General features: G+C 41.4%; 1 protein-coding gene across 1 annotated transcript in view; it reads left to right on the top strand.

Annotated features, from left to right (window-relative positions):
• The window catches only part of GIPC2 (GIPC PDZ domain containing family member 2), a 105479-nt gene that overhangs the window by 70492 nt on the left and 8477 nt on the right, over positions 1–26510 (top strand). Inside the window, exons 5-6 of the mRNA XM_062191608.1 lie at positions 3078–3184; positions 10148–10229. Of these exons, the coding sequence (XP_062047592.1) occupies positions 3078–3184; positions 10148–10229 (189 nt within the window). The remainder of the gene's footprint in view (positions 1–3077; positions 3185–10147; positions 10230–26510) is intronic.

Here is a 26510-nt window from a genome sequence, read left to right on the forward strand (position 1 = left end):
AGAATGGAAGATCTCTGCCTCTGTCTCTCTGCCTTTCAGAAAAAATATATAAAGTGATACACATATGTGTAAGCATTTTAACTTAAGATATAGTATACCACTCTTGATTAAAAACCATTTTCTTTGAGTTGGCACAAATGGGAGTTCTATGAAATCTTATATAATCACAACCTATTTATGGATTCTATTTCATTTAAAAAAACTAGATATGTGAAATGATGGATATTTAAAGCTATTTTTTCCTAATCTGCCAGAGTCATCTTGCCTACACCTCATTTTTTTCTGGCAACTCACCCTCATGGCATCTTTCCAAAGCCGTCAACCTAGTTTTCATAGCAATAATAACTCCTCATTTCACACTCATTGCATCAGCTCCTGCACTTTGAAATTAAATCGCATAATTAGAGTAATAGACACAATTGCTTCAAAAGCTTTGGGAACAAGCATGACTGCTTCTTGGTGACATGCAGCTCAACTCTGGTAACAGCAAGGCTTCCACCAGCTGTGAATGTGTGTGCCCAAGTGACTTGCTGGAGTGGGGTCCTGGTGAGGCTGGGGAGTGAGCCACCTGCAGGCTGACACAGGAGTATGTGGCAGCCCTGTTGTAACTCAGGCACAAGAGAGGCAGGGTGCAGTTCCTCACCTGTGAAGGCAGTGATTGAGGGCTTGGCCTGACTGCTCAGACAGGCTTGGGCAGGCCAGCACCCCAAAAGTAGGCCAGGCCATAAACATTTACAGTCTTCAGAACATTCCAAACTCTGCTCTTTCCCTGCAGGTGAACAGGACTCGTCTGCGTCTCTTCGTGTATACACAGGCTGATTCTTGTACCTGAATCACCAGATCATTGGGAAACACAGCTTCTGTTTCCTTAGGCTGTGAAAGCTGGCTTTCCGGACGCCAGGCCAAGCCAGCACTTAAAATGTAATTTTTACTTTGGTGCCACCCAGTGGTTAGTTTTGAGATGTCACTCCCATGAAGAAGATTGCATGGCAAATACATAATGCGTAAACAACAAAACAAAAATGAAACAGAAACAAAAAGACCTGGGAGGACTAGGCAGGTCACAAAGAATTTTTAGGGTAGTGACACTGTCCTGTTAGCTACTATAGTGGTGCTCACGGCTCATCAGACATCGGTCCGAGTCCATGTGGTGCCCCAGAGGGATCAGGAGTGAACCCTAACATCACGGTGGCCTCTGGGTGATAAAGCTGTGTCAGTGTAGACCCACCAGTTGTAACAAATGCACCACTCTAGTGGGGGTGTGAATAACCAGGGAGGGTATATGTGTGTATTGGGGCAGGGGCTATCGGAGAACTCTAAACTTTCTCCTCAGTTTTGGAACGAACCAAAAACTGCTGTAAGAGACAAAGTTTATTAATTAAAAAGCCCTTCCAATTTATATACATTTTCCCTCCCAGCTGCTGGTGGTGTAGATAAGAGCAAGATAAGCCAGAGACATCATCTAGGGAGTCCTTCTGACTTCTCAAGTAGAGATGACGTCCAAGAGTATGGCTCCTTCCCTTTGTAAATCCTGGAAACCTTTTATCTTTCTATGTACTCCGAGTTGCTCAGTTTCCCAGGATATTATCATGCTCACCAAGCTTACAGGAGACACTTGTAGGTGAGGCACAACGCCCATTTATCACTTTACAGTTAGACATGTCTGTGTAGTGGTTGAACAAAACACGTGTGTTAGTTGAGCAGTTACAGATTATATCAAGTAGGTTTTCTGGTGAAACTGCAGTGGGATGGGGTGTGTGTGAGGCATTATTTATTTTAAGGTTAGTACCATTAGGCTGGGATTGTCTTCACCACTTCAGGGATATGCATGATTCCAGGCTGGGAACACCCTTTGCTGGGCAGTGTAGAGTCCTGGGCAGTGCTGACGACAGATCGATCTATGCTTTTTCTTTGAGCTGACTCTGCTAAGCATCTGAGAATCCTTTCTTTCCCAAGGGCACAGCGTAATGGGCAAGGTCAATGTTGCTTATTCAGCTCTAGGCTTCTGAGAACCTGCTTGGTCACCATGACTAGCATCTGGATGTTCTCAAAACTCATCAGCCACTATTTATAGGTGTTTACTTAGGGAGGGTCTACTCATTGCATGATAATTTTGAGAAATTTCATTCTCAGAGAAGACTTATGTTTTGATGATTCTGTCCCCAAGTAATTAATGTGTAAAATCCGTAATCATTTTGGCATAAGTGCCCAATAACAAAGTAGTGCTTGATTGAAGATGGGAATTGTTAGTAACAATGCATTCATGCAGACCATTTGATGTCAGTCTTACAAGCTTTGCTCAGACCTCACTACCTACTTGCACTTACCAGCCTGTCTTGGGAGTCTTCAGTGGGGCTCAGTTTCTCCAGTTCTTTGGTACAGAATCCTCCTCCCTGTACCCCTTGCCCCAAACTGCTGCTGCATAGGATTTTTAAAGTAAAGATTTATTTATTTGAAAGTCAGAGTTACAGTGAGAAAGAGGGAGAGGGAGAGGGAGAGATTGAGAGAGAGATTGAGAGATTCTTCCATCCATGGGTTCACTCCCTAAATAGTCTCGATGGCCAGGGCTGGGCTGGCCTGAAGCCAGGAGCCTGGAGCTTCTTTGTGTCTCCTGCATGAGTGCAGGGACCCAAGTACTTGGGCCATCTTCCACTACCTTCTCAGGCTATTAGCAGGGAGCTGGATTGGCAGTGGAGCAGCCGGGTCTTGAACCGGTGCCCTTATGGCATGCCAGTGTTACCGCTATGCCACAGCGCCAGTCCCTGCCTCCTTACTCTTATATGGAAGACTTGTTTGTTTTTTTCTTCCTTCACCTCCAGCCTTTCCCATCTGCACATTTCACAATTCTCTTTTCTTTTTGTAGATAGAACTCAATTCTCACAGAGGCTCCTATGTGAGAATAACAGAAGGCAGGTGAATTTATTTTACTTCAGGAAATTCTAGAAGAAGCATGCTTTTGATGAACTCTCACAATAATTGTACATAGTTTTGTGATAAAACCACATTGACTTTCACAGCAATCTGCTGGAGTGCTTTCTGAAGATATATGCCTTTTCCCATTTATTGCATGTTCACAGAAATCGGACCTAGGTCAAAAGCTGGAAAGTCATCAGTAGACAAAATCGAATCTGGAAAGGAGACACTTCGCCTGCGATCAAAAGGTCCTGCCACCGTGGAAGAAATGGTATATTATGTTCACTTAATTTTCATTCTGCTTGGAAAGTTATAGATATTCATGTTTATTAGAGCTGGAATTAAAGGTGAAATCAGTTAAATAAAATGCCATTCATTCTATTCAAAGCATGAATTTTAAATTCATTGCTTAAATAATATGCAAATTATTGAAGGTTCTTATGAAGGAAAAATAGCAACTATGAGCAGGAAAAGAGATTTATGATGTGTAGGCATCTTCAGCTCTCTACAGACAGCTTTTTCCACAGTGTACAGATCCCTGGACTGTCCAAAGAATTGAAAAAGAATCAACAAATTCTGAGAACTACAAAAAAGGATTGAATATTTTGTAGGCATCTTTACTCAGCCTTTTCATGCTCCGCATCACATCCCTTCCATAGCAAGTCCTGGTGGCTCTATCTCTGCCAGCTACCAGAATCCAACAGCTTCCTGCCACTTCCTCCTCCACCATTGTAGTGCCCTCATCCCCCAGGCACCATGGTCTTGACTCAGGTGTCGCAGTCATGTACTCCATCTTCCTGTGTCTCCCTGCCCTCTTCCCAGCTGTGTTGCCCTTTACAAACCCAAGTGAGATCATGGTACTTTCAGTTCACAACTCTCCAGGGGCTTCCCATCAAAGCTAAAATCCCAAGAGTACCTGACATGGTTTCACTCTGCATTTCTCTGATCTCACATCCCACCATGATCCTCCAGCAACCTCTGGTTCAGCCACGGCCAACTCGTTGCTGTCTCCAAACACTCCAGATGCATCCCTGCCTCAGGCCATCGAGTTGCTCATTTATTTGCACAGCTTTGCTCTCTCACTGTTGTTGAGTGTCTGCCCAAGTTATTACCTTATCTAAAAAGGCCTTTTCTGAGTTTCCTGCATAAATAGAAATTCTCTCCAGCCCCCTCTGCTGCCCAATGTTCCATTTCCATGTCCTTAGTTTTCTTCAAATACTGAACACCATAGGACTTATTATATCTCTGTTTAATTTTATACATTTTCTAGCTCCTTAGCTCATATGCCTTATTTACCGTTCACATGTGTTGTTCAATCCTCAGTGCCTAGAATTAGTACCTGGTATATAAAGGCACTCAAATCTCTGCTGTATTAATGAATTGGTTCATTTTAGCTTGAGCAAATCAAGGGTTTTGTTGATTGACTGTCTGTAAAAGGGTGAGTATCTGGATGAAAAATACCAGGAGGAGAGACACATGGAGGCAGAGGTAGAAGAAAACAGCAGGGCTTGAGGTAGCACTGGTAAGGACTCGCAGTGGTAAGCAGCAGGTCCACTCACAACAGCCAAGACAGTGGTGACGATGTCATCTTGTGGATGGGGGTGGGGGTGCTCCAGCAGGTGTCTGAAGCTCCCGTGGTCAGGGCACAGGCATCAGACCCTTCTCACTTCTCTCCGTGGGAATTCTGTCCCAGGACACCCTGTATGTTTGAAGAACAGAAGAGACAGGTGAGCAATTAGGAGGCTGTTTCACAGTGGGATCCCAGAGCTTGTTCAGTGTTAATGTCCACGATCAGACATCGAGGTGGTTTGTCAGAAAAGACACTCAAGGAGCCATGATGCCAAGGTTGTCCTTAGGAAGTGTCAAAAAGAATAGAGAACAGTTCAATTTAACCAAGTTTCCTTGAGCAAGAAAAATGTTCTAGAACAGGGTAACATTGCAAACTGAAGATGATTTGGAATGTCCTCCCTCCATCCCCCTGCCTTACAATGTAAAGAGCTATTTTCGCTGGCGCCGTGGCTTAACAGGCTAATCCTCCGCCTTGCGGCGCCAGCACACTGGGTTCTAGTCCCGGTTCGGGTGCCGGATTCTATCCCGGTTGCCCCTCTTCCAGGCCAGCTCTCTGCTGTGGCCCGGGAGTGCAGCGGAGGATGGCCCAAGTCCTTGGGCCCTGCACCCGCAAGGGAGACCAGGAGAAGCACCTGGCTCCTGCCTTTGGATCAGCGAGATGTGCCGGCTGCAGCGGCCATTGGAGGGTGAACCAACGGCAAAAAGGAAGACCTTTCTCTCTCTCTCTCTCTCTCTCTCTCTCTCTCTCTCTCTCACTATCCACTCTGCCTGTAAAAAATACAAAAAACAAAAAACAAAACCCAAACAAAACAAAACAAAAACAATGTAAAGAGATATTTTTATAATCAAAAAGACAGGAAATGATGTGGCGTTTACTTGATTGGTGTAACAGTCTGACGTTTGCTTTATTTGGATATAATCTGACAGTCTTCAGCCTGTGATTGGCTAAGGGGTGTGTTGCTGTGATTGGCTGAGGCTCAGTAGCTTAGTCACAAGAATGTACCATGAGGTTAGGTTACAATCTACTTGCATATCCAGCTAGGATCTAGTTTACTACATACCAGAGGTTTTTTGGGCCAACTTTGGGCCAGCTCCTCCTTTAATTCAGAGGCTGGTTTAGTTCAGTGGAATGTTTGAGTCTCCGAGGATGTTGTCTCTTTTGGGGAATCCAGAGAAAGATTCTGAGTTGGGTGGGTTGGTCCTGGGGAGTTAAAGGATTAATCTGGAGGCAAATAGCAGCAAAGAGACCTGCTAGAGTCCAGAGCATTTTTTAGTGAGATATGATGAGGTGTGTGAAAAAACTCAGGGCAGTAATTTCTGATCATTTAAAATTTTTAAAAAACTTATTTTCATTTTATTTGAAAGAGAGATTTGATAAAAGAGACAGGGACACACACAAACACAAATCTTTCATCATTTGGTTCACCCCTCAAATTCCTGCTGTAGATGGAACTCACCTGGGTCTCCCATGTCGATGACGGGGGCCCAAGTCCTTCACCTGCTGCCTCTCAGGGTGTGCCTTAAAGGAAGCTAGAATCCAGTGTGAAGCTGGGCCTCGCACCCATGCACTCTGATACGAGATGTGCGTGTCCCAAGTGGCATCTTAGCCTCTGCACTAATCGTCTACCCCAATTTCTGGTTATTCTGAGCCTTTCCTGTTACACTGCTTGGCATTTTGCTGATGGCTAGTGGCTGTTTACCTGCTGAATTGAATACCTCAGTGGAGAAAGGAGTTCATAAGGGAATGAAGTAACAGTGGGAAGGAGCAGGCAGTGGGGAGCCAGGGGAATTCTAGGCCTGCTTTACACTTGAGGCTGTGAGAAGAAGTAGGTAGACTGCAAAATGGCTTGCAAAGGAAGCGGGGTCAGCAGGAAAACTCCCATGTCACTTGAGGGACAGGATCATCTTGTAATAGTTAACACAGTTAATAAATGTTTATGAAGCACCTGATCGTATAAGGTGCTGGGATGAAAAAGAGTAACTTAAGATCTCTCTGGAAAGATTTGAAGACAAACATCTAAAAATTGATTCCTATTTGCATAGCCTGTTTAATTAAATAGGGCAGTTTAAAAATAGCTCATAATGAAAAGAAAAATCTAGTTTGCTGTTAATATTAAATTGGATACAAATGACTTAAAATCTAATTTCAAGCACTTACTGTTTTAATGGATTTATAGGATTTGAAACAAATCATCTCCTTCTAATCTACTACAAGTAGTGAGAACTGTGAAAGCTATTCCTCTTACATGGCTCATACATATTTCATTTCTATTTGCTGAGATGGGCATGGTCTGTGTACTAACATGGCAAAGATGAATAAAGACCTTGTTTTTCCTCTAAAGGGAAGAAAAGAGACAGCAAACCAGTGGGCTAGAGTTCAGGATGATGTGCAGAGGATACCCAATGTCACAGAGAGCTGCTGATCAACTGGTGTTGGGGGCTGGGGGAAAGAAAGGAAGTGAGGGAGAGTTTCCTTCCAGATGAAGTGATCGAGTTAGCTCAAGACAGGAAGAAGAGTGTTCTGGGCGGGAAACGTGATGGCCCTGGGCACCTTATGAGCTGTCCATGAGGCTAGGGTTGGGGTGCTGGAAGTACCGGTGTAAAGAGGCTGGAAGTGTAGGCCAGGGTTAGGACTGAAGATTTTTGTGGAAAATGGGGGAACAACACAATCAGTTTTGTGTTTTAGGAAACGCCCTTGGATCTAGGGGACAGCAGAGTTGGATAGAGTTGATTAGAGCGAAGTTGAGAGGGTAAGGACTGCAAGAAGGGAGACAACCCAGCAAACCTCTGCAAAGAAGAAAAGACGAGGGCTGAACCTGAGGAAATAGAATGTGGATGGAGAAGAGGTGCTAGGTCAAGAGCTATTTAGGAGGTAGATTGGTCAAAAACTGGTGGCTGTTTATATACCAGGAGTGCTGATACTGGTTACCATAACTTATAACATGGCTAGATTGATCCAAAGGTTAATATCTAGGTTACTTTGCATAGCTGTTGTTTTACACTGACAATTCAGAATTCACTAGAGTGAAGGCAAGAGAGATATGTGCTACTGTATTTTAAGTCTTAGTCCTTATAAAACTGTGAGAAAGTTTTACCAGCATCCTCAAAGAACATAAATTTTTATTTTCTTGAACTTGTATGACTTTAATAATAAAATATAAGAATACAAGATATTGCACACTTACAACTGTTTTAAAAATAATATGGAATTCTTATAATCTAACTGATCATGAATTCTACATTTGAAGCTATATTGAGTATTTAACATCTTTGAGCAATCCCTTTTTCAGTTTATGAACCCATTTAAAACAAGGAATTGGAATCATCTGGGCTGGTGCTGCGGCTCTCTTGGCTAATCCTCCGCCTGTGGTGCTGGAACCCCAGGTTCTGTCTTGGTTGCTCCTCTTCCAGTCCAGCTCTCTGCTGTGGCCCAGGACCGCAGTGGAGGATGGCCCAAGTGCTTGGGCCCTGCACCTGCATGGAAGACCAGGAGGAAGCACCTGGCTCCTGGCTTTGGATTGGCGCAGCGCGCCAGCCGTGGCGGCCATTTGAGGGGTGAACCAACGGAAGGAAGACCTTTCTCTCTGTTTCTCTCACTGTCTAACTCTGCTTGTCAAAAAAAAAATATGGAATTCTTATAATCTAATTGATCATGAATTCTACATTTGAAGCTATAGTTGAGTATTTCCCTTTGAGCAATCCCTTTTTCAGTTTATGAACCCATTTAAAACAAGGAATTGGAATCATCTGAACATAAAACCATACTTCATAAGTGTGAAATCAGGATTTTTTAAAAAAGATTTATTTATTTATTTGAAAGGCAGAGTGACATAATGAGAGTGAGAGACAAAGACAGAGAGAGAGAGAGATCTCTCATTTGTTGATTTATTCCCCAGATGGCTGAAAAGGCCAGGAGCCAGGAACTCCATCTGGGTGAGAGAGGCACAAGCACTTGGGTGATCATCCACTGCCTTCCCAGACACATTAGCAGGGAGCTGAATTGGAGGTGGAGCAGCCAGCACTAGAACCGGTGCTCATATGTGATGCTGGAATTGTAGGCAGTGGCTTAATCTGTTGTGCCACAATACTAGACCCCAAAACCAATATTTTAAAAAAACCTTAAAGCATATTTAGTCATGGTTTTCACTGAAAAAAATTTTTTAATTATTTATTTGAAAGGCAGAGTTAGAGAGGAAGACACACACACACACACACACACACACAGAGAGAGAGAGAGAGAGAGAGAGAGAGAGAGAGAATCTTCTATTTGCTAGCTTATTCCCCACATATTCACAAAGGCCAGGGCTGGGCCAGGCTGAAGCCAGGAGCTTCTTCTGGGTCTCCAACATGGGTGCAGGGGCCCAAGGACTTGGGCCATCCTCCACTGCTTTCCCAGGTGCATCAGCAGGGAGCTGGATTGGAAGTGGAGCAACCAGGACTCAAACTGGCACCCATATGTCATGCTGGCACTGCAGGCGGTGGCTTTACCCACTATGCCACAGCACTGGACCCCTTTACCAAAATTTTAAAAATGGTTTTAAGAACAAAAATATTTTGATATCTTTAATATATAAAGCAAAAACTATTCTAAAAATGTTATTTCCTTATCTGATCCTTATAAAATTTCCCTTTTTGGTATATTTTTATATATAGAATAATGAATATGCTTTGTATAATAAACATATGAATATAATTGATAAACTATGTTCAGAAGTGTTTTACTATTAGGGTGAGCCATAAGAATTTTGGAGAGAGATGTGGCATTTGAGAGAGGGGTGGGCATTTGGCCTAGTGGTTAAGATGCGTGCATCCCACGTTGGAGTACTTGGGTTTGATGCCTGGCTCTGGCTTCTCCCGATTCTAGCTTTCATAGCAGGTGATAACTTAAGTAATTGGATCCCTGCCACCTGGATGGGGATGAGGCTTGAGTTTTTGTCTCCTGGCTTTGGTCCAGCTTACTGTCATCATTTTGAGCATTTGGGAGTGAGCTGGTTGATGAGAGCTCTCTCTCTTTCTCTGCCTCTTGGAAAAAATAAAAAAATATTTGGAGACCTTGGCTGTATAATAAATACCCAAATTCTATTTCTTGCCACACAGGATTCCTTAAGATCTTGTCATGTTTTCCACTGTGTTCTGCAGTCACAGTCCCCTAAAACTATAATGCTATCATCTATTAGACCTTGAGACCTCACAGTCTTTGTGTATCTATTACCTTCAACTTGAAGTGCTCTCCCCTATTTGATACCCGTTCATCTTTGAAAATGCAGTTCATAAGTCATCTGCTTTCTGAGGTATTCTATTACCCTTAGATACATAAATTTGCTTCTTCCCCATTGATGCCTCTATACATTTTATATCCCTTAAAATTATTACATAATATTTATTTTCACATATATCTCCCCTTCTAGATTGTTAGCTATTTGGGGATTGTGTTCCTGGCTTTTCTCTTTTGAGTCTATAATGCTGACACTAATTATTATATTGATTTATATAATTTACATTTATATAATTTACAGAGCACATTCTAGATATACGGCCATTAACACTAGCTCAAGTACACAACCATGAACTGACTCCTCATCAGATTTTCCCCCATGCTTGCCTAAACAATCAAGGGATTTCATTATAGAAATATAATATCTTCTTTCTCTCTCCTTTGATAAAGCCCTCTGAAGCCAATACAAAGGCAATTGAAAAAATTGATGATCTTCTTGAATTGTACATGGGAATTCGAGATATTGACTTAGGTAAGTTTTACTATTGTTAAACATCTCTTGATTTGGTAGAACTTTATGCTTTATTATGTCATATTTGTTCTTTTTTTTTTTTTTTTTGACAGGCAGAGTTAGTGAGAGAGAGAGAGAGAGAAAGGTCTTCCTTCCATTGGTTCACCCCTCAAATGGCCACTACGGCCGGCGTGCTGTGCTGATCCAGAGCCAGGAGCCAGGTGCTTCCTCCTGGTCTCCCATGTGGGTGCAGGGCCCAAGCACTTGGGCCATCCTCCACTGCCTTCCCAGGCCACAGCAGAGAGCTGGACTGGAAGAGGAGCAACTGGGACAGAATCTCTCTCTACCTGTCAAATTAAAAAAAATAAAAATAAATAAACCAAATTGATACACCATTGGTCCAGCTAACCAAAAAAAGGAGAGAGAAGACTCAAATCAATAAAATTAGAGATGAAAAAATAAACTTAACAACAGATAACACAGAAAGAGAAAGAATCATCAGAAGTTACTACAAAAAGCTGTATGCCAACAAACTGGGAAACCTAGAAGAAATGAATAGATTCCTGGACACATACAACTTACCTAAATTGAGCCATGAAGACATAATTCTGGCCAATTGAATCTAACTACACATAAGAAAGATCATTTACCTGGACCAAGTGGAATTTATCCCTGTTATACAGGCATGGTTCAACATTCACAAATTAATCAATGTGATGCATCACATTAACTGAAAAACAAAACTTGTGGGGCTGGTGCTGTGGCATAGTGGGTACAGCCACTGCCTGCAGTGCTGGCATCTCATATGTGTGCCAGTTTGAGACCCAGCTGCTCCACTTCTGATCCAGCTCTCTGCTATAGCCTGGGAAAGTAGTAAAAGATGGCCCAAGACCTTGGGCTCCTGCACCCTTATGCGAAGACCTGGAGGAAGCTCCAAGGTTCCTGGCTTTGGATTGGCACAGCTACAGCGGTTGTGGCCAATTAGGGAGTGAACCAGCGGATGGAAGACCTCTCTCTCTACCTCTCTTTCTCGTTGTAATTCTGACTTTCAAATAAATAAATAAAAATCTTAAAAAAATTATCCCAATAGATGAGAGAAAGCATTTGATAAAATGCAATACCCCTTCGTGATGAAAACTCTATGCAAATTGTGTACAGAAGGAACATTCCTCAAAATAATCAAGGCAATCTATGACAAACCCATGCATGAAGTTTGTATTTCTTAAGTAAAAGTTTTCTTTGGAAAAAAAAATTAAAAAATGAATGTAAAGATAATAAAACGATTGTGAAAAGAAGACCTGACTCTTACTCCTTTCTAGCTTCTTAGTGCCATCAACTTTTAAACATTTTAATTAGTTCTTTATCTATAAATTATGAAAATAATTTTCCTTCAGTCCTGTTTTAGATTCAAAAAATATATATGAGGGTATTTCAAAAGGTTCCTGGAAAAATGGAATTCAAAGAATGAGTTTATTTTGAGGCAAAACACTTTTTTGATGATACGTGGAAAATGTGTGTTATGAAGAAACCGTGTGTGTATTTAATTTTTTTTTGCATCAAGATAATGCTTTTATTTATACTTTCCCATGAACTTTTTGAAGTAACCTCATGTATGAAGTTTTGTAAATGATATGTATGAAAGCTATTATTTGATGCCTCAGATTTATATTGATTATATTATGTATTTATATTGATAGTAAAGCTGTGTGTGGTTTAATAGTTACTGAAACCCTATAAATCATGACTCATAAATAGAGGAAAAAGACACATTTGGCATATAAGGACAACTGCGTAGATTTTTCTTTTTTTTTCCCCAAAGAAACCTTTTACTTAAGGAATACAAATTTCTTTTTTTAATTGTAAAAATATATGGTAATTTTATTTTTTTTCACTTTTTAAAAACTTTTATTTAATAAATATAAATTTCCAAAGTACAACTTTTGGATTATAATGGATTTTCCCCCCTTAGCCACCCTCCCACCTGCCACCATCCCATCTCCCACTCCCTCTCCCATCCTATTCTTCATCAAGATTCATTTTCAATTATCTTTTTTTAAAAACTTTAATGAATATAAATTTCCAATGTACAGCTTATAGATTACAATGGCTTCCCCCCCCCCATAACTTCCCTCCCACCTGCAACCCTCCCCTTTCCCGCTCCCTCTCCCCTTCCATTCACATCAAGATTCATTTTCAATTATCTTTATATACAGAAGATCAGTTTAGTATATATTAAGTAAAGATTTCAACAGTTTGCACCCACATAGCAACACAAAGTGAAAAATACTTATGGAGTACTAGTTATAGCATTAAATCACAATGTACAGCACATTAAGGACAGAGATCCTACACTCTGGCCTCAGAATCAGCCCTTAAGGCATTCGGATCTGGTTGAAGAGCCCATGAGAGTATTTTAGGCATGGAAAGCCAAGACACTCTGGAAAAAAAAAAAAAAAAGACCTAAATGAAAGATCTCTGCGAGTGAGATCCCAGTGGAAAGAATGGGGCCATCAAAGAAGGAGGTACCTTTCTCTGAAGGGAGGAGAGAACTTTCACTTTGACTATGACCCTATCGGAATAAGATCAAAGTCAGCGAACCCTAAAGGCTTCCATAGCCCTGGCAACTCATGACTAGAGCCTAGGGAGATTACTGATGCCATGAACAAGAGTGTCAAATTGTTAAGTCAACAACAGGAGTCACTGTGTATTTACTTCTCATGTGGGATCTGTCCTTAATGTGTTGTCCAATGTGAAGTAATGCTATAACTAGTTCTGAAACAGTATTTTACACTTTGTGTTTCTGTGTGGGTGCAAGCTGATGAAATCTTTACTTAGTTTATACTGAATCGATCTTCTGTATATAAAGATAATTGAAAATGAAAATAAAACTTGGTTTTAAATTGGAAATTGCATAGAAAATTAATCAATTTTTAAAAATTATCATGTAGGATCTCTGTCCAATTATCTTTATGTACAGAAGATCAATTTAGTATATACTAAGTAAAGATTTCAACAGTTTGCAGCTACACAGAAACACAAGTATAAAGTACTGTTTGAATACTAGTTATACCATTAATTCACATAGTAAAACACATTAAAGACAGAGATCCTACATGGGGAGTAGGTACACAGTGACTCCTGTTGTTGACTTAACAAATTGACACTCTTGTTTAACGTCAGTAATCACTCGAGGCTCTTGTCATGAGCTGCCAAGGCTATGGAAGCCTCTTGAGTTTGCTAACTCTGATCTTATTTAGACAAGGGCATAGTCAAAGTGGAAGTTCTCTCCTCCCTTCAGAGAAAGGTACCTCTTTCTTTGATGGCCCGTTCTTTCTGCTGGGATCTCACTCACAGAGATCTTTCATTTAGGTCATTTTATTTTTGCCACAGTGTCTTGGCTTTCCATGCCTGAAATACTCTCATGGGCTCTCCAGCCAGATCCGAATGCCTTAAGGGCTGATTCTGAGGCCAGAGTGTTGTTTAGGACATCTGCCATTCTATGAGTCTGCTGTATATCCCACTTCCCATCTTGGATTGTTCTCTCCTTTTTAATTCTATCAGTTAGTATTAGCAGACACTGGTCTTGTTTATGTGATTCTTTTGACACTTAATCCTATCATTATGATCAATTATGAACTGAAACTGATCACTTTGACTAATGAGATGGTATTAATATATGCTGCCTTGATGGGATTGAATTGGAATCCCCTGGCACGTTTCTAACTCTACCGTTAGGGGTAAGTCCAAGTGAGCATGTGCCAAACTGTACGTCTCCTTCCTCTCTTAAGGAATACAAATTTCATGCATTTCCTAAGTACAGCTTTAGGAATATAGTGATGAATTTTCTTTTTCTTTTTCTTTTTTTTTTTTTACTATTTATTTAAAGGGCAGAGTAAGAGAGAGAGAGAGAGAGAGAGATTGAAACAGAGAAAGAGGGAGAGACAGAGAGAGAGAGAGAGTGATCTTTTAGTTACTGGTTCCAAATAGCTACAACAGCTAAGTGTGGGCCAGGCAAAAGCCAGGAGCCAGAGACTCCATCAGATTTTCCACGTGGGTAGCAGGGGCCCAAGTACATGGGCAATCTTCTACTTCCTTCCAGATGTACCAGCAGGAAGATGGGTCAGAAGCAGAATATCTGGGAGTTGAACAGATCGTCTGATGTGGGATGCTGGTTTTGCAAGTGGTACTTAACCCACTGAACCACATACCACAATGCTGTCCTCAGTAGTTGAACTTCTGTGTGATTCTTATGTTGTCATTTGGATGCCAGGGTCTTGATTTATCAATTAAGACTATCAGTTGCAGATGAAAAACAAAACAAAAATCCCTAACTCTGACTGGCTTAAGGAAAAAAAGAAAAAGAGAAAGGTGTTGATTTTTATAACTGAAAAGTCCAGAAGTAGATCTTGGCTCCAGGAATGGCTAGCTCCAGATTCCTCATGCCATCATCAGAATATGGCTTCTCATCTGTCAATTCTAGCCTCATTTCAGGCCCCTTCATGCAGTCATGGCTGAACCTTCCTCATGTTCTTGGCATCAAGCACCATGGGAAGGAGGGAGGGCCTTTTCCATGTCATTCAAACAAAATGCCCAAGATTGGCTCAAGTGAAGTGATCCCTAAAGCCAGAGAGAAAATGAGGTCAAGGTCAAATGCACTGTTTAAAGCCAAAGACTTGACTGTTTTGTTTTCCTGTTACCACGTGTTTGACAGTCATTTGTCCTTCTCTTTTCCTTATAGAATTGTCAAAAGACAAAATTAAAACAAATTTAGTTTAAAGATCTTAACTGGCTTTTTATTTGTGATTCTAGAGTTGAGCAATATCCTACTGCTTTAGAAGAATGAGTGTTCCGATCAGCTGAGGAGAGGAGGTTGGCTTAATAGACAGAAGAGGGCTGAGGAAAGCAGGAACAGAACAAAAAGGGGATTGGTCGTTTCAAGGCTAGGTCAGAGGGGCTTCCTCACTGCGCCAGCTAAGACAGGCCTGGTAGGGGATTTGGCTTTTATTTCTCTGTTCTGCATTCTCAGAGGGGGATGAACAACTTAGTTTCAGCTTGGTGACATGCAACTTCACAATGACTAACTCTGTTGTTATTATTTTGTTGGTCATCCAAACCTTTGACCTCCTATAAGTGTTATTTAACAGAATTCATTCTTATTTTTCTTGCCTGTTTGACTTTTAAAATAAAATATCAATACTAGATATATAGATAATGTCTATAACATAAAAACATTGGGAATCTGTTTTTTGATGAAAACTCTAAAATTCGTGTGTAACATATCCTTGCTCCAAGTAGACAAGAAGCTAAAACCGAGATGATCCTATGGAAGGGCCATGTCCTACAACTTCTTTTCTCAATTCTTTTGTATTTGGGCAAGTATCTGGATTTACATAAATGATGTGGGCCTGGACCAGTTTTACAAATGCGAGTAAAAGGGATTTAAAATGATAGTGCTCATAAACTCAGATTAGCCGGGTAGCATTTATTGAAGATAGTACATTTCTTCACCTGAGATATTTTCAAGTAGCATAACTGTAAGATTCTTAGAAGATTTAGGAATGAATATATCATTTGTTGGGGCTTGATGACTCAAACTGAGGAGAACCATAATTTTCACAAGTGGGAGCCTAAAGCAATTCTTAACTTTAGAGGTTAATTTTAGGTACAAGACTTATAGTTACTTAAATATTAACTGAGAATAGTTAAATAAATTGGTTTTGCCCTTTTGTTATAAAATATACATATACATAGTGTAGAATTTGTACTAAATAAGACAAATACTTATAAATGAGTTGAGTCAATTTTCTTTTGTTCTCAGAAATTCAGGATACCTAACATTCCTCACAGGTTATAAATTAGCCAGAAATCCCCTTGCAAGGTTAATTCATCATCTATAGCAGATTTTTCCAAATGACACAGAAAGTTGTTTGTGCATAATTAGCACATGATCAGTGCTCTAGGGAAATAAAGTATAAGGAAAGTAATTGTTTGAAGATGACAATTACAAAATTAGGAATTTCTCTCATTTAGATATGATTAACATGAAATATAGATCACAAATGTGAAAATAATTTGACAAATGAATCTATTTACTTCTATGAATTCTTAGTATTTCTTGGCTTTTAGACATGTTAATTCTTTTTTAAAAATTGTTTTCATTTTAAGGCCAGAGAGAGAGAGGGAGAGAGACAGACAGACAGACACATCGTCTATCAACTGATTGACTCCTTAAATGTTCGTAATAACCAGGATGGGGCGAGGCTGAAGCCAGGAGCCTGAAACTCCATCCAGGAGTTAAGTTATCATCTGCTAACTCACAGGCATATTAGCAGGAAGTTGAATATGTGGAGTAGCCAGGACTTGTACCAGGCACTCCAATAATGGAATGTGTATTCCAAGTAGGGACTTAAACTCTGTGCCAAACACTTACCCCAGTGTTAATTCTTAATACAAATTATATTGAGATCACATTATTCTGGAGTTGTTAATGTACACTTGTATTTAAAAATTTAAAAGTAGTATGGCAATAACATAAAACACTGCACTTAAAAAAGGATTGGGATATATTTACTATTTGAAAATGGAATATAATTCAAATGGCATTTTGTAGAAAGTAACCACGGAGGTGAAAGGGCTTCATTTGGTTGTACAGTTATGTTGTGAACTATGACATTTCAACCAACCAGTGTCAACAAGAGTCACCTTGGGATGTCTTCCATGAAGGAAAACTAGCTTCTGAAAGACATTGAGATCCGTTTGGCCTTAGATGTGGGACTGACCTATCTCATACCATATAAGTTTCTCCTTGAATGTAGAACTACTGTGATTTCTGATGATACCCACTTAGGAAGTTGGATCATCCTGTCATTGTCAGAATTATAGGATTTCTAACTTATTAAGAGATCCAGAAATGTGTAGAAAGGAAATTTGAATGATAATTTCTAACTTATTTTCCATATAAGATCTTTTGTGTCTCTTTAAAAAGTGTATGATTATGGCGTTTAATAATTACATCTTTTCCTAGGATCATGTGTTTTTTTTCTGTGAATTCTAAACACTGTAGAAAGCTATCCTTCTTAAAGACAGTGACATTTTGAGAATATATTTTCTTTAAGAAACATATTTTACAGTGACTGATTTTGATGTTTGACCTGTTTGTGAATTATTTGAAAGAGGTTGATAGTTATGACTAGTCTTAGGGAAAGTTTGTGCTGAAATCTCCCCCAGAATGAGATACAGTTTCTGATTTCATGGTTACCAATGGTAGTGAGTAATTTTATCTAAATCCTGTTATTCACCATTTTATAGATTTGGAAGCAGGTTCAGAGATGTTTGATAGCTTGCCCAAAGTCAGCTACCATGTTAAGAGCTAAGATTTGATTAGGAGATTTTGATAATTTTTTTTTAAAAATAAAAGATGTATTTATTTATTTGGAAGGCAGAGTGACAGAGACAGAGAAACAAATGGGAGGAGATCTTCCATCCACTGGTCTACTTCCCATATACCTGCAGTAGCCAGAGGTGGGCTAGGCTGAAGCCAGGAACCAAGAGCTCCATATCGGTCTCCCACATGAGTGGCAGACGCCCAATTACTTGGGCCATCTTCTGCTTTCCTAGGTGCATTATCAGGGAACATCTGGGGCTTGAACCAGCACTCTGGAATGCTGGTGTCTCTAGTGGCAACTTGATCTGTGTGCCACAACGCTGGCCCCTGATACCAATAATTGTAATTATTAAGTAATATTTTATATCTAAAATTTCTATTTATATCTTTGAAAATTTAAAGGGAACTATATGTTGATCTGTGTCACCAAAATAGATTTATCATTAATAATAGTGTAGAAAAAGTTCAGTGATGGTAGTGATATGAAGATATTCTTGAAGTGACCACTAGAGGTCAGTACTTAGCTGCTATATGTGATAAAAAATTTCTACTCAGTGGAATGTTTTTTTGATATTCCAGGATCAAGTATTATTGTGTTATATTGTGGCTCCATTATAGTCAAAAGATGAAAATTATTTTAGTTGCTATTGTATGTTATTCTGATATATCTTTCTAAAAAAATACTTCCTTTTTCTTTTAAGTCAGAGATACAATGTTCTATCAACAAGTCGAAAATTATACCATATATTTCTCTAGTAAGAATGTTTGTACTATGGTTATACTTTATCTATTGGCAAAAACTCATAACATGTTCAAGTGCATGTTCCATTGTTAATTGTTTTTGAATTTGTATAGCAAATTAACATTTATGGGGCACTGTATAATATATAGTATTTTCAATACCGTAGCTGTATAACTGGTATTTTTTGCTGCTTCTAAAAGATCATGAGTTCCTTGATGGAAGCTTCCATATCTTAGTCCTATGTTAATCCCAGCTCCTACCATGGTACCTTTCCCTATTTGGTAAATGTCTGTTGCAAGTTACAAAAATAGTGAATTCACAGGGAATAGGAGTCCTAATTTCATTAGCTTTATGCTTTAGCCCTTAGGGAAATTATTAAACTTTGAGCCTTAATTTCCATATCCATAAAAAGGGGCATAATAAAAACAACCTTAGAGGGTTGTTAAGGTATCAAAGTAAATAATATGTATAAAGTTCCTGCTGTCACATTGTAAATAACAGATGTAACCATTATCACCACCAGTGAGGATCGCTAAGGATTATTGCTGGAGGTGATGATAGTGGTGCTAGAGGCAGAACACGCAGGACAGTGACCTGGCAGTCTGACCAGCTCAGTGACCGTACTGAGAATGGCGGTTGTGTTTCACGCACTCTGCTGTGCCAGAGAGAGTGCAGGGGGCAAGAATGGACCTTCTGGACTGCAAGGTCACAGTGTGGGCATCTGGCAGCAGCCTTTTTCTCATTATGTGAGTGGGAAGCCACACCAGAGATTCCAGGTGAGAGCAGGCCAGGTAGGTCCATAACCCAGCTTTCCTGGACTATGCTGCTGATCTTCCCAAGGTTTAAGGCAACCATGCACCAAGTTGTTCCCCGCCCCTGAGAGCAGGGTGTGTGTGTGTGTGATCTGGTGAGTGTCCATTGGTGAATTCTATATCACTATCATTGTTTTCCCTAGCATTTAAGAACACTAGCTATACTTAGTTTCTGCTTTGAAAGGTCTGTACATTTTCATTTATCTTTTATCTTCTTTCTTTCTTGGCTGAATGTTATCCTCAACATATCTCACTCTTATGTCAGTATAATCTTTGGGTAACTGTGGCTATTTATAGCTCCTGTGAGAGATACTGAAAATGATGAATCAAGCAGAAGTTTGCATCTGGGCCTTGTGTTTACACTGAGTCCTAGTCTTTACATTTGGGTTACTCTTTTTCACATCATGGCTTTGGGACCAGAGTTCTGTGCTTTGCTTTCCTCCATGCATGCAGTGAATGCCATTGTAAAACAATATCTAAGTATAATTACATAGCCTCCTGCTGTGCCTACCAATCTTCCAGCATTTTCTATGCATAAAACTCTGAACTGGTGGACATAAAAGACTGAGTAAGCTGTTCAAGATCCATTGAGAATTTATTCTGCAGTAGGGGAGAAAAAAAAATATACATCAATGCAGGGCAGTGTTGAAAGTGCACTGTATGGCTTCATTAATCTAAGTGTTGCCCAGGGATCAACATCATCTGGGAGCTGTTGGAAATGCAGACTCCCAGGCTTTGTCAGCATCTGCATTTTGCCACTATCTCAAGTGGCTTGTTTATACATCTCAGTGTGAAAAGCACCAGCAGGAGGGTTTAAAAATTCAGGTATCACTGCCAGTTGCAGACAAAGGATTTCACAGAAGAGAGAGCCTTGAAGGAGAGAAAGTATTTTGCCAATGGAGCTGGTGAATAGGAGGTTATCCTGGGCAAAGACTGGAGGGAGCTAAGATGGCATTTAGAGGGTCCGATGTTGTGACATAATATGTTAAGCTGCCACCTGCAATGCTGGCATTCCATATGGGTACTGGTTCAAGTCTCTGGTGCTCCACTTCTGATCCAGCTCCCTGCTAATGCACCTAGGAAAGCAGCAGAAGATGGCCCAAGTCCTTGGTCCCCTGCATCCACATGGGAGACCCAGATGAAGTTCCTGGTTCCTGGCTTTGGACTGGCCCAGCCCCGGCTGTTGTAGCCACTCGGAGAGTGAACTAATGGATGGAAGACTTATCAATCTCTCTCTCTCCCCCAGTCTCCTTGTAACTCTGCCTTACAAGTAAATAAAACAAATCTTAAAAAAAAAAATGACATTTTGAGTGATCAGATATGTGAGGGCATAGCAGTTAGGTGCCAAGGCTGCTTCAGATCAGAATGCCACACTAGGTTTAGAGTTTTTAAGATAAGCATTGTAGCCACAAGGGCTGTTCTTTTAAAATATGAGTATGATGCAGATCATCTCAGAGGTGGGATGCGGTTTTGCAGTCCCCGTCTCATTACCCAGTACAATCAGAGTGGTGCTTTAATAAGAGGAGTCTTATGTGTGTCTATGGGATGTTTTGCCAACTGGAATTGGAGATGAAGGGGACAGCATGATGACGAGGGGGCATGGGAGGCAGCAACTGCAGAGACTGCAAAGGGAGAAGGGAGTTACAGGTGCTTGGCACACAGGCTGCGGGGCTGGGATGAGGGGGAGAACAGAGTCATGCCACCAATGACACAAGTGGAAACAGGAGAAAGACTGGCGATGTTTTTAGAAGGGAATGTGATGTTGGTTTCTGGCTATGCTATTTGAGATGCTAATGAGACATCCCGCACAAATCATCCACCAGTTATTCAGAAATGGCTGTGTGGGTCTCATGAGAGATGTTGGGGATGGAAGCAAAGGACTGGGACTTCTCTGCAGTAAGGTCATGGTTAATACAGGATTGTGGATGTGCAAGGCAAAACAGAACAGACAGACAGAACCCCCTGGCTTGTGAAGAGTGTCGAAGGAGGATTGTCTCCTGAGCACATGGTTTCTTTTTCTTTCTTTCTTTCTTTCTTTTTTTTTTTTAAAGATTTATTTATCTATTTGGGAGGCAGAGTTACAGACAGAGATGGGAGAGACAGAGAGAGAGAGAGAGAGAGAGGTCTTCCACCTGCTGGTTCATTCCCCAAATGACCACAACGGCTGGGTCTGGGCCAGGCAGAAGCCAGGAGCTTCTTCTGGGTCTCCCATGTGGGTGCAGGGGCCCAAGGACATGGGCCATCCTCTGCTGCTTTCCCAGGCACATTAGCAGAGAGCTGGTTCAGAATTGGAGCAGCCGGGACTTGAACCAGCACCCATATGGGATGCTGGCACTGCAGGCAGTGACTTAACCCACTATCCTACAACACTGGCCCCTGAGCACATGGCTTCTTAGCTGACAATGTAAAAGTGCACTCTGCAAGCAGGTGTCCTCTTTTCTACAATAATGTGACTGTTGAGAGAGAGGAAGCTTTCCTTGTATACATGAAGGGATTCCTTAATGGCTTAGGAAATTATTTTCCAGGTATAGACAGTCTCCATGAGCATACAGAATAAACATGACAAGTCAGGCATAATTTTTCTGCACCAAACACAGCACCACTAAAAATATTTTTCTTTCTAATTTCAATCAGTCTGTTACATTTTGCTGAGTTTTCTTCTGTTATCTGTTTAGAACTTCATTCCAATATTTTGTAATGGTAACTTTCAAAAATGTAGAGCAGTTGAAAGAGTGGTAAATGCCTCTATAGCTATCACCTAGATTCTGCCATTATCCTTTTACTATGATTACTTTGTCACCTGCTTTTCTTTTTTAAAATATTTATTTGAGAATCAGAGTGACAGAGAGAGAGAGAATGTCTTTCATCTTTTGGTTGACTCACCAAATGGATCAGAAACAGTCAGAGCTGGTCCAGGCTGAAGCTAAGAACCAGAAACTCCATCAGGTCTGCCACCTGGGCAGCAGGGACCTGAGCACTTGGGCCATCATCCACTGCTTTCCCAGGTGCCTTAGCAGGAAGCTGGATCAGAAGCAGAGCAGCTGGGACTTGAATTAGCACTCTGATATGGAATGGCAGCATCATAAGCAGCAGCTTACTCTGCTGCAACACAACTCTGGCCCCACCTACTTTTCCATTTATGTATTCTGTAGAGGGATTTTGGTAAAAAAAAGTATTTGCAATTATAACAAACTTTATGTTCTGCTTTAACAAAAAGATTTCCCCACGTCATTACAAATTATTTATAAACATTATTTAAAATGATCTCAAATTATTTCATCAAATATTTCCCATAATATAGTTTGTCACACCACACACACAGCACTGAGAGTCAGTGGATGAGGTTTGGGTCAGAGCTGGGACCTGGGGCAGGATGGGAGACAGGGTGAGAATAGTGAGGACCATTACCTCTTCTTGCTTTACTGCTTTTTTGTTGTTGTTCAGAAGGAACTTCCTCAGACTCAGAGAACAGTGACAAGTACAGTACACAGGCTTTTTTCTCTTGATCCATTTGACAGCAAGTTACCTTAATGATATCCAAATATTTTTGTGTGCATTTCCTATAAACAAAGGCATTCTATCAAGTCACAACATAGAGATCCAAGTCATGGCGTTGACATTGACATGTTGTTGCCTATTCATGTCCCGTTTGTATTGCACCAAGTTCTTTAATAGCCAGTGTAGCCAAAGAAGGTGTCAGTCACACGTTGCATTGACTTGCCATTTGTGTCAGCCTGGAAGAGCTGCTTCCCTTGAGGCATTTGGCGAGTTCAGGGCAATCAGTTAGTAAAATGCTCCTCAGTTCCAATTTGTCTACTTTTTTTCCATAATTACCTTCAGGTTACAATTCTTTGGCAGGAATATCACAGATGTGATGCTGTTTACTTTTCATTACATCTCATCAGGAGGCAAAGGCTTTCGGTTTTTTCTCTTGCTAATGTTCATTTTGATGACTTAGGATGGAATTTCTGGGCTTCTGCCCTGTCAAGTTATTCTCTCTCTTTTTTTTTTTTTTTGACAGGCAGAGTGGGTAGTGAGGGAGAGAGACAGAGAGAAAGGTCTTCCTTTTTTTGCCATTGGTTCACCCTCCAATGGCTGCTGCGGCCGGCACATCGCGCTGATCCGAAGCCAGGAGCCAGGTGCTTCTCCTGGTCTCCTATGCAGGTGCAGGGCCCAAGGACTTGGGCCATCCTCCACTGCCTTCCCGGGCCATAGCAGAGAGCTGGCCTGGAAGAGGGGCAACCGGGATAGAATCTGGCTCCCCAACCGGGACTAGAACCTGGTGTGCCAGCGCTGCAAGGCGGAGGATTAGCCTGTTAAGCCACGGCGCCGGCCAAGTTGTTCTCTTTTTAATTAATAAGCATTTGGTGAGGAGATATTTTGAAGCTGTGTAACTGTTCTCTCTCACTCTCTCCCTCCCATATTTTCAATCAATTATTAATAATCTGTTTATGGACTCCTGGTTTCCTGTTGTATTTGATAGAATTATGAGGGTGCCATTTCTTTCCACACACTGATGCTTTTTTCTTTCTCCTTGACTTGGGCAGTGACAGCTCTTGCACTGTCTTTTTCACATGTTCCTATCAGAGTGTTCTTTGTTCGTATTGTTCCAACTGTGGAATCAACCATTTCTCTGGGGAATACTGATTCTTTTTAATGAAGGATTATAAAATTATAACGGAGGTGGGTTGTGGTACAGTGGGTTGAGCTGCTGCCTGCGATATATTCATATGTCGTATTGGAGCTCTGATTTGAATCTCAGTTCCTACACTTCCAGCTTTCTGCTAATGTGCCTGGGAGGCAGAAAGTGATAGTTCAAGTGCTTGGGTCACTGCCACCTGGTAGGAGACCCAGATCAAGTTCCAGGCTTCTGCCTTTTGCCTGGCCCAGTTCTGGCTTTTGCAGGCCTTTGGGGGAGTGAGGCAGTAGATGGAGATTCATTCTCTGTCTCTGTCTCGCTCTTGCTATTGCTCTTGCTCTCTCTCTTTCTCTCTCTCAGCACCCCCAGTGTTGCTCTGCCTTTGAAGTACATGAAAATAAAAAAGTAAGCATTAGAAAAAATGAAGTTATGGCCCAGGACTAAGATCTGGGTGTTTGCACGCTCAGTGCTTTCAGGTCTGAAGAATATTTATTTCCCTTTACATTATTTCTAAATTTTTCTCTATTTATTTTAATTTTACTTATTTCAAAGGCAGAGTGACACAGAGAGGGGGAGAGATGGAGAGAGAGTGAACCCATTCCCCAAATGGCAGCAGTGGCTGGGGCTGGGCTAGACTGAAGCCAGAAACCTGGAACTCCATCTGGAGTTGATTCTCATTTTGTTCCTTCCCTATTTATCTTTCTCTGAAGGTGACAAACCTGATTCCCATTATTCTTTTTATTTCTTTTTAAGGTTTTTAATTTATTTGAGAGGCAGAGTTAGAGAGAGAGAGAGAGAGAGGGATGTGTGTTCTATCTGCTGGTTCACTCCCCAGATGGCTGCAGTGGCTGGAGTTGTGCCAACCTGAAGCCCAGAGCCAGGAGCTTCTTCCAGGTCTCGCACACAGGTCCAGGGTCCCAAGGACTTGGGCCATCTTCCACTGCTTTTCCAGGCCATAGCAGAGAGCTAGATAGGCAGTGGAGCACCAGGACTTGAACCAGCACCCATTTGGGATGTCGGCACTGCAGACACCAGCTTAATCCGTTGTGCTACAGCCCCGGCCCATTATGCTTTCTTTTCTTTCTGGTTTTTTTTTTTTTTTTTTTTAGGTTTGTTTATTTATTTGAAAGACAAATTTACAGAGAGAGAGGTAGAGGCAGAGAGGTAGAGAGAGAGAGGTAGAGACAGAGAGAGGTGTTCCATTTGCTGTTTCACTTCCCAGATGGCTGCAAAGGCTGGAGCTGTGCCAATCCGAAGCCAGGAGCCAGGAGCCTTTTCTGGGTCTCCCATGCGGGTATAGGGGCCCAAGGACTTGGGCCACCTTCTACTACTTTCCCAGGCCATAGCAGAGAGCTGGATTGGAAGAGGAGCAGCTGGGACTAGAACCTGTGCCCATATGGGACACAGGTGGCGGCTTTACCTGCTATGCCACAACACCGCCCTCCCCCATTATTCTTAATATATCCACATCTACATATGTGGTTAATCCCCATGTAAGTAAGCAATCTCTCATCACTGTTGCTGCCATCCACCCTCTGCACCCCCGTGCCTTTCTGACCCTATCTGTACTCTTCCACCTCACGTTATACTCCCTGGCCATGGGAAAGCCCTCCTTACCTCACCAGGGCTTTGAATCCTGTAGCAGGTCACCCATTCTTGCTCTGATCTTGGTGCCTGCTGTGGGCCACACTTGTCCCCGCTTCCTAGCCTGCCTTATGTTACTAACGAACTATTGAGAAGAGGAATAGCTCTATTTATTTATTTATTTATTTATATTTTAAAAATTTTATTTAAGTTATACAAGTTTCATGTATTTCATATATACAGATTTAGGAATATAGTGACATTCCCACCCCCCTCCCCCCAACCCTTCCTTCTCCTCCCTCTCACATTCCTATTCTTAATTTTTACAAAGATCTATTTCCAGTTTACTTCATGATCATATAGTTAACCCTACACTAAGTAAAAGAGTTCAACAATGGGGCTGGTGCTGTGGTGGAGCAGGTAAAGCTGCCGCCTGCAGTGCTGGCGTCCCATGTGGGCACCAGCTCCTGTCCTGGCTGCTCCAGGAGAAGAGGAATAGCTCTTGTCTGCTTGGAAGAGCGCCAGTGAACTTACAAAAGACCAGACCTTGTACCTCATTCAGAGAAATCCTATGATTACTTCAACCTGAGCTTGGCAGGGGGGACAAGGACAGGCTGAGGCTTTTCTTCTGGGCTTTGGAGTTTTCTTTTTTATCTGAAGTTCTGCACCCAAGTGCCAAATCACATCCACACTGTCTCCTTCCACTTGCTGGTACTTAAAGGGAATGAGCTGAACCCCAGCCAGCTGGGGCTAGTCCCATGCGATTGCGTACTCATGAAGATATTGGTTCCCAGACATGGACTGTGGGGCTCAGGTAACTTACTAGAAAAACATGGCAAGGACACCACTTTCATTTTTTGTTCCAACCTGGAGAGGAGCACAGAAAAGCTGCCTCGATTCCATGGTTGGGCGGATACCTTCCTCTCAGTGGATGGGTTGATGGAACTTGAATGCTCCACTGCAAGCTGTAGCCTTTTGCCTATTTTCCTTTGGGTAGGGAGGACTAGATTTCATCATAGATAAGAATAGGGACCAGCAGAGGGGGCAGAGGGAGCCCTTGTGACTAAGGGGAGGTGGAGACTTGTTTTACTTAAAATAAATAAAAAGAATAATAGGAATCAGGTTTGTCACCTTCTAAAGG

The sequence above is a fragment of the Lepus europaeus genome, chromosome 5 (genome assembly GCF_033115175.1).
Source record: "Lepus europaeus isolate LE1 chromosome 5, mLepTim1.pri, whole genome shotgun sequence".
Classification (NCBI taxonomy): domain Eukaryota; kingdom Metazoa; phylum Chordata; class Mammalia; order Lagomorpha; family Leporidae; genus Lepus; species Lepus europaeus.